At 39.1% G+C, this 16086-nt stretch overlaps 3 protein-coding genes and 1 long non-coding RNA gene across 4 annotated transcripts; 2 read left to right on the top strand and 2 right to left on the bottom strand.

Moving 5' to 3' along the window:
- Positions 1 to 188: 188 nt before the first annotated feature.
- LOC103841956 (AT-hook motif nuclear-localized protein 11) lies at positions 189 to 2257 on the top strand. The gene is made up of 5 exons (XM_009118547.3): positions 189 to 961; positions 1226 to 1293; positions 1375 to 1506; positions 1584 to 1745; positions 1826 to 2257. The coding sequence occupies exons 1-5, from the start codon at positions 538 to 540 to the stop codon at positions 2063 to 2065; spliced, it is 1026 nt and encodes a 341-aa protein (XP_009116795.1). The 5' UTR covers positions 189 to 537; the 3' UTR covers positions 2066 to 2257.
- Positions 1824 to 5283, bottom strand: LOC103841957 (FT-interacting protein 3). The gene has a single exon (XM_009118548.3). The coding sequence runs from the start codon at positions 5232 to 5234 to the stop codon at positions 2250 to 2252; it is 2985 nt and encodes a 994-aa protein (XP_009116796.1). The 5' UTR covers positions 5235 to 5283; the 3' UTR covers positions 1824 to 2249.
- A 419-nt stretch (positions 5284 to 5702) lies between these two features.
- LOC103841955 (O-glucosyltransferase rumi homolog) lies at positions 5703 to 14566 on the bottom strand. The gene is made up of 6 exons (XM_009118546.2): positions 14390 to 14566; positions 13537 to 14114; positions 12911 to 13106; positions 6647 to 6711; positions 6329 to 6539; positions 5703 to 6118 (listed from the first exon to the last, which is right to left on the bottom strand). The coding sequence occupies exons 1-6, from the start codon at positions 14564 to 14566 to the stop codon at positions 5753 to 5755; spliced, it is 1593 nt and encodes a 530-aa protein (XP_009116794.1). The 3' UTR covers positions 5703 to 5752.
- Positions 6484 to 13516, top strand: LOC117127877. The gene is made up of 2 exons (XR_004450814.1): positions 6484 to 7098; positions 12553 to 13516. It is a non-coding gene; the product is annotated as an uncharacterized LOC117127877 (long non-coding RNA).
- Positions 14567 to 16086: the final 1520 nt, after the last annotated feature.

The following is a 16086-nucleotide window of genomic DNA, read 5'->3' as shown; positions in this document are numbered from 1 at the left end:
AGAGAGAGAATGCTTACAGTCAAAGTCAGACATCAAGTTTTTTTTTTAATTTTGAATTTTGAAAATAAAAATCAAATTGTGTTATCCACAGTAAATGCTTTCAACTCTTTAGGTGAAGAAGGGATCTGATTGATAGTTTTTTGTTTTCTTCTGCTTCCCTCTCTCACCTCACCAGTAAAGCAAAAAAAAAAGCAACATCACATAACACACAAGAACCAGACAGAGTTAGAGAAAAAGAAAACCCCTTTCTTCACCATTGTTGATGGAGGAGAAATCTTCTTCATATCTCATGAATCAAAGAGAGAAAAGCATATGAAAAATTGAGCTGTCTCCCTCCTCTTATGGATCTACTTTTGTGTCTGTGTGTTAGATAAGCTTTGAGAGAGATTTTCTAGTTTGCATGTTACCTTACCCTCCAAGTCTTTATCTTTAGATTCTGATTTGCTCTTATCCATTTTATCAGATCTTTTTATAAGATCCCCCAGTGAGTTTTTGCATCCTCTTGTTAAAAAAAAAAATAAAAGGTCAGAAGAAGCTATGGATCGAAGAGAAGCTATGTCGGGTTCTTACTACATCCAGAGAGGCATGCCTGGTTCTGCTCCTCCTCCTCCTCAGACACAACAGCCGTTTCACGGATCACAAGGGTTTCACCATTTCTCCAACCCCAACTCTCCTTTCGTCTCAAACCCAAACCTGAACCAAGTAGGCGGCGGCGGCTCCACTGCATTCGTGTCTCCTCCTTTACCGATCGAGTCTTCTCCGGCTGACTCTTCAGCGGCTGTTGCGGCGGCTGCTCCTCCTCCGTCGTCTGGTGAGAAGAGGAAGAGAGGACGGCCTAGGAAGTACGGACAAGAAGGTCCTGTTTCCTTGGCATTGTCTCCCTCCATGTCCCCAAACTCTAACAAACGTGGCCGTGGTAGACCTCCTGGCTCCGGCAAGAAGCAAAGGCTTAGTTCCAGTGGTAAAGACCCTCTCTTTCTCTCATCCCTCTTATGTATACAGTGGAAAGTTATGAGCTTTATTGAATTTTACTATATACTATAGTTTATTAGGACATTGGTTGTGATTATGGTGGGAAGTTAAAGCTCTAGAATATTATAATGTCCCAAAGTGTGTAACTTAGGATTAAAAAAATATAATCTTTTATTCTAGGGTCTTTGTCTTAAGCTATGTTTATTAATACTTATGTTCTAATTAACGATGTGGTTTTTGTTTGTTCTGTAAGGTGAATTGATGCCTTCATCGTCAGGGATGAGCTTCACTCCGCATGTAATTGCAGTTTCAGTTGGTGAAGTATGGGATCAAATTCTTGTTCTTTTGAGGCTTCTTGAGATAGTCTTTAATTCACACACTCTTTGTGTTTGTTTTTGTCAGGACATTGCATCAAAGGTGCTGTCTTTTTCGCAGCAAGGTCCAAGAGCGACTTGTGTCTTATCTGTTAGTGGTGCAGTCTCTACTGCAACTATTCTCCAGCCATCACCATCTCAGGGAGCTATTAAATACGAGGTTTGGTATTTGTTTTATCCTCACGTTTTATTATGATTTACAAGACAAATAAACACTACTCATGTATGCTACTCTAGGGTCGTTTCGAGCTCTTATCTCTCTCAATCTCTTATCTGAACGCAACTGACAATGACTACTCAAACCGCACTGGGAACCTATCCGTCTCACTCGCTAGCCCTGATGGTCGTGTCACTGGTGGTGGAATTGCTGGGCCTTTAATAGCTGCAAGCCCAGTTCAGGTGAGCTGCTTGTAAGTTGTAACCATCGAAACAAATCTTGACTTGCATTGTTCTAAAGGTGTGTGTCACCTCCTTAACAGGTTATCGTTGGGAGCTTCCTTTGGGCGGTTCCAAAAGGGAAGGTTAAAAAAAGAGATGAAGCTTCTGAAGATGTCCAAGACGCGGACGGTTTGGAGAACAACGACAACAACACTGCACCAACATCACCTCCTCAACAAAGCCAGAACCTTGATCAGACTCCTGTAGGCATGTGGTCAACCGGTTCAAGATCAATGGATATGCATCACGCCCACATGGACATTGATCTAATGCGTGGATGATTCGTATGTGTAGTAGATAAGCATTGAATCTAGGAGAAGAAGAAAGCTAACCTCTCTGAGAAAAAAGTGTCTTTTGGTTATGTTTAGGACAAGAAAAAGACTTGTAGTGATTTTCAGAACTCTTGTGTGTTCTTTAGCTTTTGGTTTATTGATTGAATTGCAGTTTCATATATGTTATTACATTCTACAACATAGAGTCTGTTTTAGCAGGAAGTCTTTTGAAGAAGTTAACAAGACCAGGAGGTGTCTTTCTCCTGAATCTTGGATGTCTCATGATGTACAATCCACCAAGAAGAACAAAAACCTTGAACGGTACAACGTACAAAACCACTGAAGAAACCAAACAAAGCACCATGAAGATGGACGTTGCTCTTGGATCTCTCCAGCTTAATAGAGCTTGAACTCTCTCTCCTTGACCAGCTATGTCTCCCACAACAGTCTGAGCTCTGCTCGCTATACCCCTCAACCGCTCGTACCGCATTTTCACTGTCCCCGGGTCTTGAGAAGAATATGGAAACGTGTCGAACTCTTCGTTAAGCTCTTCAGGGTGAACGTTGTCTGCGAATGAAAGTCTTGTGTCCATGTGTGGAGGTTGTCTCGGACGCAGTCTGTAGTTCCATACACCAAGCATGAACAACAAAAGAGATGTTATCGGAAGAATCATCTCTGGCAAACACACAAACGCTAAGTAGAGTACATGAACCGCTGCAGACGCTACCGGTTTCTTCCATGTACATATATCTTGAAACGATTCTCCGGTACCGAGTAAACCGGATAAAACCGATGTTAGTCTAAAGAAATTCGCTCTGCTTTTCCTAACGCTCCAGAAATGAGAATCCGAACCGGTTATGTATTCGATCACTTCTTTCCTAAGAGGTGGCTCGGTTCTGCTTAACCGAGCCGCCACTAGGCTAACAGCATGTTGTCTAAGAATCTCCTGATGCACTACTTTCAATGGTCTAACGTAGTGCATCTTGGGAAGAAGTGGTTTCCAGTACTGAACCAGCATCTGAAACATGGACGTGCAAGTAAACCGAATCGCCAAATGTAGTTCACCCATGTTCTTTACACCTGAAGGTCGAAGAACGAGAAGCGGATACGAGTTAGTGTAGAGTCTTCCAGATTCAAGAGTCGAGATTCGAACTCTGACTTTCCCAATCTTGCCATCTCTGTTGTTACCACCATTGATCTGGTTGTTATCGAAAACGCCGATTGTTATCACGGTCGCTGGCTCATAAACCTCCCATGTGTACTGCTCGTTGAACTGCGGGTTAAAACAGTTGGTAACAGTCCGTGTCCTGACCCATTTGGTCCCATACTTAGCTACACAGTAAGCATCTACCGTCTCTTTCTTTCCATCATGGCTCACGTTTAAACCTTCAACTCCGAGAATCCCTAATTCAAGAACACCGAGCGACGGCTGCTGACGTGTCCATAGCTCTTTCATCGACGGTCTGAAGTCGCTGCTGTAGTAAGTAGACTCATCAAGAACGTGATAGCCTCCTTCTAAACAAACATTCAGAAGAATCCTAGTAGTAGCGACTCTGGCCCTCCTTTGGTTCTCAAACTTAAGACTAAACCAACGGTTAGGTACTATCCGGTTATCATTGACCCGTCTTTCGATCATATCAAACGGTATCTTAGCCGATCCCAACGTTTCCTCTCGGTTAACCGCCACCCGGTCTTCGATTGATATTTCAAGATCTTCAAACGGTTCAGCCGCGACAAGTGTAAACTCTTCGTTCCATCTCGGGTTAAGCAACTGGTTCGATTTGGTTCGGACCATTTGGTTACCTAACTTGATTTTAACATACGGATTTGGAGCCCGAGTCCGGTCCGGGACAATAACCAAGTCTTGCGCCTCGATAACATTAACACGAAGGTACCATAGTCTCGGAGAATGATAAATTTTAGAACGCACACTCGATTTGTTTAAAGCGGTTAAAGCGTCCGAGTAAGTCGCGTCTGAGAACGCTTCGTCGGCTTGTGTACCGAACCAAACCGCCAACATGATCTCTCCTCCTCTTTCGACGTTGACTACGTACCATTCTGGAGCTAAAGGACTGTCTGGTGCAACACGTGTCGGAACCTCATCGAGATCGAACCGGATTGAACCGACGAAGTCGTCTTTGATTACGTCTTTGTCCATGACGATGACTTCGAGAAAGTTTGATTGTTGGTCGGATTTGGAGAAGGCGAAGACTTCGTTCCAGATAGGGTTTTTATTCTTCTCGAAGTGTTTTGTCTTGGCTGTGAAGTTTCCGAGTTTGACTTCCACGTAGGGGTCTAAACTTCCTGTCGGGTCCATTGTCGGAAGATTTCGAGCTTTCACGACTCTAACGTAAAGAAACTCCATCGGCTCGACGAGATCGTGAGCTCTGGTGTTTCTTGCTTGTCTGCCTCCTCCGAGAATCGGATTCGTCTCTTTGATTGAATAATCTGGTGGTGTAGGATCAAATCCCATCGCTGCCTGCGGTAAGGGAGAATCATATCTCGCCGCCGGAAACCTAGAAGCTCCCATAACCGGTGGCGGTTGTGGCAATAGCGTTTGAAGCGGTTCTAGTTGAGGCGATCGCGGCCGTGGTTGAGGCGGTCGCGGTTGAGGTGGTCGTGGTTGCGGTTGAGGCGGTTCCGGATCTCTTTGTTGGCTAGGTTTACTTATCTCTGTTGTGGGGATGTTGTGGAACTTGTGCCTTGTGTGAGAAGTAACCTTCTTTGTAGGGTTTATATTCGGTACCTTGAGAGAGGGGCTATCAGTTACATACACTTTCAGAGCAAGCTCACCTCTAACGGCAGAAAAGAAGACGCTCCGTTTCTCTTTCTCGAGAGGGTAATGCATCCCCACAGCTTCAGAGTAAGGCACGAACGCAGTTCCGAAGATCCGGATCTTACCGAGACAGGACTTTGTTATACTGCTTGTTTTGTTGTAAACGTAAGCCTCAAGGATCAGATTCGATAGATCCTCTGTATCTGAGATGTTAAAGAAGAACTTCTCGTTCCATACAGGACTCGCGTCGTCGATCTTTGTCGAGGTTTTGACGATCTGACCGTCGAATCGTATCTCCACGGAGGCGTTAACACCACCATATCCATCTCCGTGATGAGTTCTCTCCTCTCTAGGTTTGAGTCTTGCGCTTATGACTTCAACGCAAAGTTTTAGGTTACTCATTGACTTTTGCTCAAGAGAAATCGTTTTAGTTTTTCTCAGGAGACAGAGAAGCAGAGGTTTTGAAAGTTTCTTGTGAGATCGTGGAGACTTGTCTTACAAGGCAACTTGGTAGATGTTTTCTCCCCGGGAGAATTTTTTTTTTGGTTAATTAATCGTTGACCATGTTTAATTAAAGACTACGCGACACGCTCATCTCTAATTAGTGGTGAGTCGTGACGCCAACCATTACTTTTGGTATTAAATAAAAACATTAGTTGTCAACAATTCTGATTTGGGGTGGTATGTAATCATGTAAGATATTACATATGTAATGTCTACGGAATTATGATATTACCCCTGTTTTCATTTATGCATGTTGGATTCTTATTTAGCCTAAGTATGATGAAGTTACTCTCTCATGGGCCTTATTATTCAATGTTGAAACTATATTAGCAACATTGGATTATACTTAGATTCATACAAAGCAAACCAACATCACAAGTTACGTTGTATTTTCAAGATTGAAGAAATTATAAATCTTATTTCCCACTTCTCAAGTTCCAATACTCATCGGTCCACTTCATAACCTTTCTTTCTGCACTTTGTCGTTTCTTAAGAATCCTTTTGAGCTCATAATCTCCGTACGGCTTTGGCAAATTACAAGCCGCCTTGACGCTCGGAGACATAACCAACGAGTCATCCATGCACTGCCTGATCAGTCTACCATCAGTGATCGGACAAGCCATCGTCTCCGAGCACACTTCTGTCGCATTTTCAGGCACAGTCACATCCAACTTCATCAGTTTCCCGTAGCCTTGCAACACATAAAACATGTAATCGTAGACATACTTCATCTCTAGATTCTTCATTATGTAATCACTTCCTTGCCTCCCTATAACTTGTGCCTATATATATAATATGAGTAAGACCATTACAACATGGTCAACATATAATTGAGTGATGACAATGCGTTATAACATTATTACTTATGTACTACAAGATAATTTGTTAGTCATGATTCTTAGTTAATTCATATGAAAAGAGCATTGATCACTGCTTTGAATCGAAATAAGGCATTATAGTTCCCAATTAGACGTTTCATAAATATTGCTTACCTTGTCGGTGTTGTTGTTACCCCATTCAACCGCGAATTTGAGGTCACCACATTTGTTGTTTTGTCTAATAGGCCAGTAATGCTTCATTGGGATCATACTTCTTATGAAAAAATCGTGGTACTCTGGTTTAACCAATAAAGTCATACTATCACATGAAAGTATATATTTCTCGCTCACCGACCACGCTTCCCCTTCTATGTAGATCTTATATCTGAATGCCAAATTTCAGATGCAAACAAATGAAAATCAATATAGCAAATTAACAAAATATGAGAATATACGTGATTTACAAGATATATTTTATATATACACACATACCTGTGAGTGCATTGATCTTCTAGGTTTGATCCTTTAAACCCCTTCTTGGTCTCATTTCTCCAATCCTGAAACAACATGTGAGAGTGAGACAAGGACTTCTAGGTTTGACGTTATATAAATGCCTACATGGTATACACTTTAACAAAACGAACCTTATCTAGACCCAAAATGAAACTCACTCGTTATTTGAGAATGCATGTAAATTATGAAGTCCAATTTCAAGATTCAGTGACAATTGGTTTCAAAATGGAATACACATTCAAACTTATAGAGATGGGAGATGTTCTTTCTTTTTTGAATGACTAGAAAATTTTGGATCCGAAAGCCCGTACATTTAGGGCGAGACTCCCACCATGTTCATGTTGAGATGAAGAGATCAAGCTATATGAAAGAAGGATATCAAAGGCACCAGACTTGAGAAGTTAGGCACCAGACTTGAGACTGTTGCTAAGGTACCAGACTTGAGAAGTTAGACACCAGACTTGAGACTGTTGCTACAGTACTCGGCCCAGAAAGGAAGAAGCCCATGACAGCCTTTCTCAAGCTCTTAAAACCCTTGTATCCTCTCTATATAAACTTTATAATCTCTTCATTAAGATTCAAGCAAGATAATAAAAAGTCTCTGGTCATCTTTGAATTCTCTCTCTAGCCTTTAATCTCATTTCCAAATCTCATTAATCTCCAATCTCTAATCTCTAATCTCTTTAATAATCCTCTCAAATCTCTTTCTAATCTCATTTATTATTCAAGATGTCTAGAAATCTTATGGTATCAGAGCCTGGGTGAATGTTCTTGAGTTCTTGAGTGTTCTTGAGATTATCCAAGGCTAGATCTTTGAAAATCTCAAGAAAGTTTCTGTTGGTGTTTTTACTGAAGAACTAGCCTAAAGCTGGTTTCTTTGGTGGTTTGGAGAGCTCAGATCCGTGTTCAAGCTTAAAGGTCAAGTCTTTGAAGTGTATTGGTGCTTTTGTGTACAAACTGAGAGGTCTTTGAGGTGTTCTTAAGGATCTAAGTGAAAAAGTTCAAGTCTTTTCAAGCTAGTGGGTTACTAGAGTCAAGATTGAAGCTTTTTGAAAGATGGAAGATAGTGGTGGAGTCTACATGAAGATTGCTACCAAGTTCAAGGGAAACAACTACCTTGTGTGGTCTAGGATGGCCAGGAATGCTATTGGAGGCAAGGGATTGCTCAAACATCTCACATCCAGTGTGATTCCAAAGCAAGAGATCAAAGAAAAGGAGGAAGAAGATGACGAAAGTGAGACTGCCTATGATAAATGGCAACAAGCTGATTGTATGGTGATTAATGCTCTTCTTGCCTCCTTGGATCAGAACTTGATGGATGCTTATAGCTACTGTGATACAGCTAAAGAACTTTGGGATACATTGAAGCAAATCTATAGAAACACCTCAAATCTCAACAGGGTCTTTGAGGTGAAGCAAGCTCTCAATAGTCTAGTACAAGAAGATATGGACTTTGAGAAGCATTTGGGCAAGTACAGAGCACTGTGGTCTGAACTAGAGATGTTGAGGCCAAATACCATTGATCCAATGGAGCTTAACAAGAGAAGGGAGCAGGATAAAGTCTTTGGACTGCTTCTCACTTTGAATCCAGCATATGGAGGGTTCATTCAGCACATGTTGAGAGATGAGACTCTACCTAACCTAGAAAGGTGTGTGCTAGGATCCAAAAGGAATATGGGAACATGGAGCTATTTAACAAGAAGGGAAAGGAGCTAGCTTTGGCAAATCAAGCAGCGCAAGCTCAAGGAGATCAGGGAGAACTTGCACAAGCTAACAAGGCCATCCATGGCAAGTATGAGAAGTTTGGTGGGAGTTGTGATCACTGCAAGAAGCAAGGCCACAAAAAGAGCCAATGCTGGATCCTACATCCTCATTTGAAGCCAGCCAAGTTCAAAGAGGCCAAAGCTCACATGGTGGAGAGTAGTGGTGGTGGTGCAAGCAAGGAACAGGCTGGAGAGATGGATAATGAGAAGTCTTTGGTGGCTTATACTGGTGGTCCTAGTTCTAGAGGCAGCACTAGTGGTGATGAATACTTGAAGAGATCAGACTTGGATGTTCTCATCAAGCTCTTCAAGGAACATGGTAACACCCTTGCATACTCTCATGGAGCTTCTATGATTGCTAGAACTGATAGGTTACTAGAGGACTCATTTGACATGTATAATCATCTTAGAAAGGGTATCTTTGATAGGATTGATCATGCATATGATTCTGCCCATGCATATAAGCCCTCTAGTATACTAGCGCATCTAGCTAACTCCACATCTAGTTCATATAAGCCTCTCATTGTTGATTCTGGTGCATCTCATCACATGATAAGTGACACTAGATTGATTAACAACATTGAACCTGCTCATGGTAATGTGATGATAGCCAATGGTGCTAAAATTCCTATTAAAGGAATAGGAGAGCTCAAGCTATTTGATAAAGATTCCAAAGCGCTTTATATGCCTGATTTTACTTCTAATCTTCTTTCAGTTAAGAAGTGTGCTACTGATCTGAATTGTAATGTCATTTTCAGCCCTAACAGTGTAAAATTTCAGGATATTGAAAGTCATAAGGTGCTTGGAAGTGGAGTTACCAAGGGAGATCTTTATGTGCTAGAGAATTTGAGCTTCTCTGCTCCTAGTTCAAAATTTAGTTGTTCCTTTTCTTCTGCTTCTACTAGTCTAAGCAAGAATGCATTGTGGCATGCTAGACTAGGACACCCTCATAATAAAGCTTTAAAACTGATGTTGCCAGGTGTTTCTTTTGAGAATAATGATTGTGAAGCTTGTATTTTAGGCAAGCATTGTAAAACTGTTTTTCCAAACTCTTCTACTATTTATGAAAATTGCTTTGATCTTGTTCACTCGGATGTTTGGACAGCTCCCTGCTTATCTAGGGAAAATCAGAAGTATTATGTCACTTTCATTGATGAAAAATCCAAATACACCTGGTTAACTTTAATTCCAACCAAAGATAGGGTGCTTGATGCATTTAGAAACTTTCAAACTTATGTGATTAACCAATATCATGCCAAGATTAAAGTTTTCAGGTCTGATAATGGAGGAGAGTACATAAGCAATGCATTCAAGCAACACCTATCTGGCAGTGGGATTCTTCACCAAACTAGCTGTCCATACACTCCTCAACAAAACGGTGTGGCTGAGAGGAAGAACAGACATTTGATGGAGGTCGCTAGGTCCTTGATGTTTCAAGCCAATGTCCCAAAGAGATTCTGGAGTGATGCTGTCGTTACTGCTTGCTACTTGATCAACAGGACACCTACTCTTGTGCTACAAGGGAAGTCGCCATTTGAGGTGCTCAACAAGTACAAGCCAGTTCTCTCACATCTCAAGGTCTTTGGGTGCTTATGCTATGTAATGGTTCCTGGTGAGTTGAGAAATAAGCTAGAAGCAAGGAGCTCCAAGGCTATGTTTATTGGATACTCTACCAGCCAGAAAGGGTACAAGTGCTATGATGAAGACACTAGGAGAGTGATGATCTCTAGAGAAGTGAAGTTTGTGGAGGAAAGAGGGTATTTTGAAGAGAAGAACCAAGAAGATCTGAAAGATTTGGCTTCAGATAGAGCAACAGTCTTGAGAACTATACTGGAGAATCTTGGTATCAATGTGAACCAAGGAGGTGGTAGTGCACCAAGGGATGCGCCTACTACAACAACAAATGGAGGTCAAGAAAGTGCACCAGTGAGTGCACCAGTTACTGATGGAGTTCATGTTCCTACTCTTGATCATGAGGGGGGGAATGAATCAGAGACTCTTAACCAAGGGATGGGAGAGAGTAGTTCAAGTGGTCAAGAGAGTTCTAGTTCTCATGATCAGAGTGGTGATCAAGGTGTGGAGCCTATGAATCATCAAGGAGAAGCTGAGGCTAGTGGTGATCAAGGTGTGGAGCCTGTGAATCATCAAGGAGGAGCTGAGGCTAGTGGAGATGATGCGCAAGAAGAGGACAATGTGGAAGAGCCAGAACCTGTACAAGGTCCCATGTTGAGGAGGAGCACACGGAATAGGAAGCCTTCCAAATGGGTAAACACGAGAGTGTACTACAATGCCCAGGCTGTGGAACATTCTTCTCAAGCTGTGTGTTCTTTTGCTCAATATCCAGAAGAGCATTGTGCATTTCAAGTGAGCTTGGATCAGAGTCATGTTCCAAGAAGCTATGAAGAGGCAATGCTGATACAAGAGTGGAGAGATTCAGTTAAGGCTGAAAGTGATGCTATGATCAAGAATGAGACATGGTATGAGAGTGCATTGCCAAAAGGGAAGAGAGCTGTTTCTAGTAGATGGATCTTCACCATCAAGTATCTTCCAAATGGAGAGATAGATAGGCGCAAGACAAGGCTTGTTGCAAGAGGTTTCACTCAAACATATGGAGAGGACTACATTGATACATTTGCTCCAGTTGCTAAGCTCCATACTATCAGGATTGTGCTCTCTTTGGCTGTGAATCTCGAGTGGGATCTTTGGCAAATGGATGTGAAGAATGCCTTTCTTCAAGGAGAGCTAGAAGATGAGGTTTACATGCATCCACCACCTGGTCTTGAGCATCTTGTGAAGAAAGGAATGTATTGAGACTAAAGAAAGCTATCTATGGTCTCAAGCAATCTCCTAGAGCTTGGTACCACAAGCTGAGCACTACTTTGAATGGAAAAGGATTCCGCAAAAGTGAGCTTGATCATACTCTCTTCACTCTCACTTCTCCCTTGGGTATTGTTGTTCTCCTTGTGTATGTTGATGATATCATCATCACTGGTAGTGATAATGATGGTATCAAGGCTACCAAGGAGTTTCTCAAATCTGTTTTTGAGATTAAAGACTTGGGAGAGATGAAATACTTTCTTGGCATTGAGTTGTGTAGAGCCAAGGAAGGTTTGTTCATCTCTCAAAGGAAGTATACACTTGATCTCTTGAAAGATGCAGGTGCTTATGGAGGAAAGACAGCCAAGATGCCCATGGAAGATGGGTACAAGGCGCCACGTGAGGGGGAGCTTGAAGATAGCAAGCTTTTTCATGATCCAAAGCTTTATAGAAAGCTAGTGGGTAAGCTCATCTACTTGACCATCACTAGACCTGATATTTGCTTTGCTGTGAATCAGGTGAGCCAGCATATGCAAGCTCCAAGGGAGCATCACTGGCACATGGTGGAGAGAGTGCTCTTGTACCTGAATGGAACACAAGATCTTGGAGTGTGGATGGGCTGCAACAGAAGCACTGAAGTGGTGGGCTACTGTGATGCAGATTGGGCAGGAGATAGGACTGATAGGAGATCAACTACTGGCTACTGCACATTCATTGGTGGTAACTTGGTTACTTGGAAGAGTAAGAAGCAGAAGGTGGTTTCATGTTCTAGTGCAGAAGCTGAGTATAGAGCCATGCTGAAGCTTACCAACGAGTTGGTGTGGATCAAAGGGATCCTGAAGCACTTGAAGATTGATCAAGCTACACCAATGACCATGCATTGTGACAACCAAGCAGCAATCCACATAGCCTCCAACTCAGTCTTCCATGAGAGAACCAAGCACATTGAAGTAGATTGCCACAAGGTGAGGCAAATGATTGGTCTTGGAGTGATTCTACCTTGCTACACCAAGAGTGAAGATCAGTTGGCTGATGTGTTCACTAAGGCTGCGCGGCAAAAGACTATGGAGTCCATCCATATCAGGTTGGAACTCATAGATCTTGGCAAGAGAAACTAGTACCCCTTACCATGAGGTCTTTACTCTTTTTCCCTCATCAAAGTTTTGTCCCAATGGGTTTTTCTTTGGTGAGGTTTTTAATGAGGAAGATCTCATGGCTTCCAAGCTTGACTTGTTCCACATGGTCAAGCTTGAGGGGGAGTGTTGAGATGAAGAGATCAAGCTATATGAAAGAAGGATATCAAAGGCACCAGACTTGAGAAGTTAGGCACCAGACTTGAGACTGTTGCTACAGTACTCGGCCCAGAAAGGAAGAAGCCCATGACAGCCTTTCTCAAGCTCTTAAAACCCTTGTATCCTCTCTATATAAACTTTATAATCTCTTCATTAAGATTCAAGCAAGATAATAAAAAGTCTCTGGTCATCTTTGAATTCTCTCTCTAGCCTTTAATCTCATTTCCAAATTTCATTAATCTCCAATCTCTAATCTCTTTAATAATCCTCTCAAATCTCTTTCTAATCTCATTTATTATTCAAGATGTCTAGAAATCTTAGTTCAAGCACGGCCTGTATACCCCATATGATAGGAGATGTTATACACATACCTGAGCATAAAGTCGAAGCATAGGATCATACTTGTCGGAGAAGTTACATCTCATGAGTTCTTTTCTTATCGGAGTAGAAACATGAGGGTTTCCTTTCCAATAAGCGTACGGAATTCTATCTTTCCATTTCACCCTTTTGTTCCCTTCTTGAAGTGCCACAGATAACTTCTTCCACTCCTTTATATTCACCTCCGGCCTATGGAAAACATACTAATATTTACATACTTTGGTGGTTACAACTTACATGCCTACACTATCAACCAGACTTAAAAAATATAAGTAGATTTTATAACCAATTTTTTTATTTTTTAATAAAATATTAATAATAATTAGAATTTAATTATTTATTTAAAATGAGAATTTTTGAAAAAAAATATCATTTATTATTGTAAAATAGTTAACATCTCTAAGAAATTATTTGCGACAGTGCATTATATTTAAATGATGTAAACTGTAACTGTAAGTAGTGACTAATTTATTTTTAACGAAAATTTTAGTGATAATTAAATAAAATGTATTTTTTTTTAAATCACACAGAAAAGCAATTTAAACAATGTTTTATATTTTGACAACCATTAACGTGAGACAAAAGAAAAAAAATAAAAAGCCTTATGAAAGGGACATACCAACCCCAGAAGCTCCAATCAGGGAACACGATGTCGTATGCATCACGGTGACCGCAATAGCGAAACAACGGCGGAGGAGGCCATGTGTCCTCTCTAGTTTTGTTGAAGTCTCTTTTCCAAATGACGGGTTTATCATAACAGAGGAAGAGAAGCTCAAGATCAGGGATTTGGCCAGGATACGTTCTTAGAAGTTGAAGTATTCCCCAAATTGTGAATACATCTCTCGTCTGATAAGATTTAACATATTGATCAACATACAATCTCCCTGACTTTATTACAACCCTGAAATGAGCATTAGGTTTTGCTCTCTCTAGTGTTTCTCTTGTGATCCCTGTCTCTTGCCATACCTTTAGGTCTTGTTGGATCCATCGGAAGTAGTCAGGACAAGTTTCCGAGGAAGAGATTGTCGGCTCGAACTTGGTTGGATAATTTGAAGGACATGTTTGTGTAGTAGCGTTGTTGAGGAGTGTACAGTTTAATGGGATGGTCTTCGGAATAGTTGTTATTGTGGTAGCACTTTTGTTGGTGTTTCTTGTGAATACCGATATTACTTGGAATCTACTCTCACCTAATACAAACTATGAATAACACAAAAAAAATTAAGATTATAAAGTTTATAGGATTAGGCTCCATCACTACAAGTATGGGAGTAAATGTAGTTCTTTAGACTCCTCAATGGTATAATCTTTCTACAATCACTATATAACGTATATAGTTATTATCTTTTTCGTTAACGTGTCGTATGACATATATATATATATGAAGTCTATCAATCTTTCTAAACTCTGTTTTCCACCCAAAAAAAAAAGAAAAAAAAACGAAAGTATTATCATGACAAAGAGAAAAATATTACCGTAAAGAAAATCCAAGAGAGAGAAGCACTAAGGAGGAAGATAAAGAAGACGAAAATGTGGATTTTGGCGGTGACCCTTGTCTTTGCTAGTTTAGAACTTAAATTAGTTGCTATTTTATGTTGTTGCTGATGATGATGATGTTCTGTGGCTTGAGCCACGTGTATGTTCTCTCTCATCGTACCAAACACAACAGAACATGAAATCAACAGAGAGAACTTGTGAAGCAGAGCTCACTGTTATGATCTCTTTTATGAGGGGGGAGAAAATGAATATTTGATAGTTTTTGGATATTAAATTTGTATAGATCTGAGTTTGATAACTTTCCAATTGTTTTAGTTGAATAAAAAATTTGGGTTCATGATTATGGATATCAATCAATACTATTAAAACAAGAATCATTTTTGATATTTATCCTTTTTGCTTTAGATATACTACTGATATTTAATTAAATTATAATTAACATATTAATAATTAATATATTACATAACTAATTATTAAGGGTAAAAGCAAAAAGCAAAATGATTTATATGAAATTTATTGAATAATTGAGAAGTGAATTATGTATATAATAAATTGGAGTAATCACATAAAAAATAATCCATCTTTTTTATTTAAAATATTTTTATTGGTAAATGAATAAAAAAATCATTTTATTTATTTTATATGTTATATAATAAAATTTAAATGATATTGACATAGATATATAGTATATTTTAGTATGGATATTTATTAATTGAGGTTTCATACTCATATAATTTTATTAACATTTATATATTTGTTGTACCAAAAAATTAAATCATTAATCACAAAATTTTCAGTGTGAGATTTTTAATAATTTTAGTCATTTATAATCATTTTTAAAATTCAATGCAAATTTCAAAATTAAAATATTAAGGTCTCAATATTTTTGCAATGAAAATTTTAAAATTAACTTATTTATGTATTTTTATATATTATATAGTTTACTTTTAATATATATATATATATATATATATATATATATATATATATTTAATCTGAATATCTATTAAATGAAATTTTTATTCATATGGTTTTAGTATCATTTGTATCTTATTATAACAAAAAGTTAAATCATTGAAAATTACCACAAATAGCACATTCATAGTACCACTTTTCATATTTACATTAACCACTTTTACTCTCACTTTTAATGAAAGGTTAAAGACAATTATACCCTTAGGGTTAACTAATCTAGACTTAGGGTTTAGAGTTGAGGGGTGGGTGGGGTAGGGCTTTTGGAATTTGAAATTTAGGATTCTAATAAATATATAAATAAATACTTAAAGAATATATAAAAATATTTTAAAAAATAGTTTCAAACATAATTTTCGTTTTTTAAAAAAAAATTTGAAAAAAAAAATTCGAGAAAAAAATTTCCAAAAAAGAAAATTATAAAAAAGTTTGAATTTGAAAAAGTATAATTTGAAAACATAAAAAAAATTACTTTTTTTTTAAATAATGATTTATTATATATATAATAACAAGGGCATAAGAGTCTTTGCCACTTAATGAAGAAGGTATTTTTGAAAATGTCTCTTTAGTGGTGGTAAAAATGAAAAGTAGTACCATGATAGTGGTAAACATGTAATTTCCCCTTAAATCATTGATCACAAATTTTTTAATGTGAGTCTTTTGACAGTATTAGTAATTTATAGTCATTTTAAAAAATTTAAAA

This window comes from Brassica rapa, chromosome A09 (genome assembly GCF_000309985.2).
Source record: "Brassica rapa cultivar Chiifu-401-42 chromosome A09, CAAS_Brap_v3.01, whole genome shotgun sequence".
NCBI lineage: Eukaryota > Viridiplantae > Streptophyta > Magnoliopsida > Brassicales > Brassicaceae > Brassica > Brassica rapa.
This window is presented reverse-complemented; position numbering and strand designations above follow the sequence as displayed.

Bases quoted from the DNA above. Each gene is read 5' to 3' on its own strand.
- LOC103841957 (XM_009118548.3), bottom strand. From the start codon at position 5,234: ATGAGTAACCTAAAACTTTGCGTTGAAGTCATAAGCGCAAGACTCAAA.
- LOC103841955 (XM_009118546.2), bottom strand. From the start codon at position 14,566: ATGAGAGAGAACATACACGTGGCTCAAGCCACAGAACATCATCATCAT. The intron at 14,115-14,389 runs GTAATATTTTTC...TGTTATTCATAG, and splicing joins TCTCTTGGATTTTCTTTACG to TTTGTATTAGGTGAGAGTAG. The intron at 6,540-6,646 runs GTATGTGTGTAT...TTTGGCATTCAG, and splicing joins GAAGATCAATGCACTCACAG to ATATAAGATCTACATAGAAG.
- LOC103841956 (XM_009118547.3), top strand. From the start codon at position 538: ATGGATCGAAGAGAAGCTATGTCGGGTTCTTACTACATCCAGAGAGGC. The intron at 962-1,225 runs GTAAAGACCCTC...TTGTTCTGTAAG, and splicing joins GCAAAGGCTTAGTTCCAGTG to GTGAATTGATGCCTTCATCG. The intron at 1,746-1,825 runs GTGAGCTGCTTG...CCTCCTTAACAG, and splicing joins TAGCTGCAAGCCCAGTTCAG to GTTATCGTTGGGAGCTTCCT.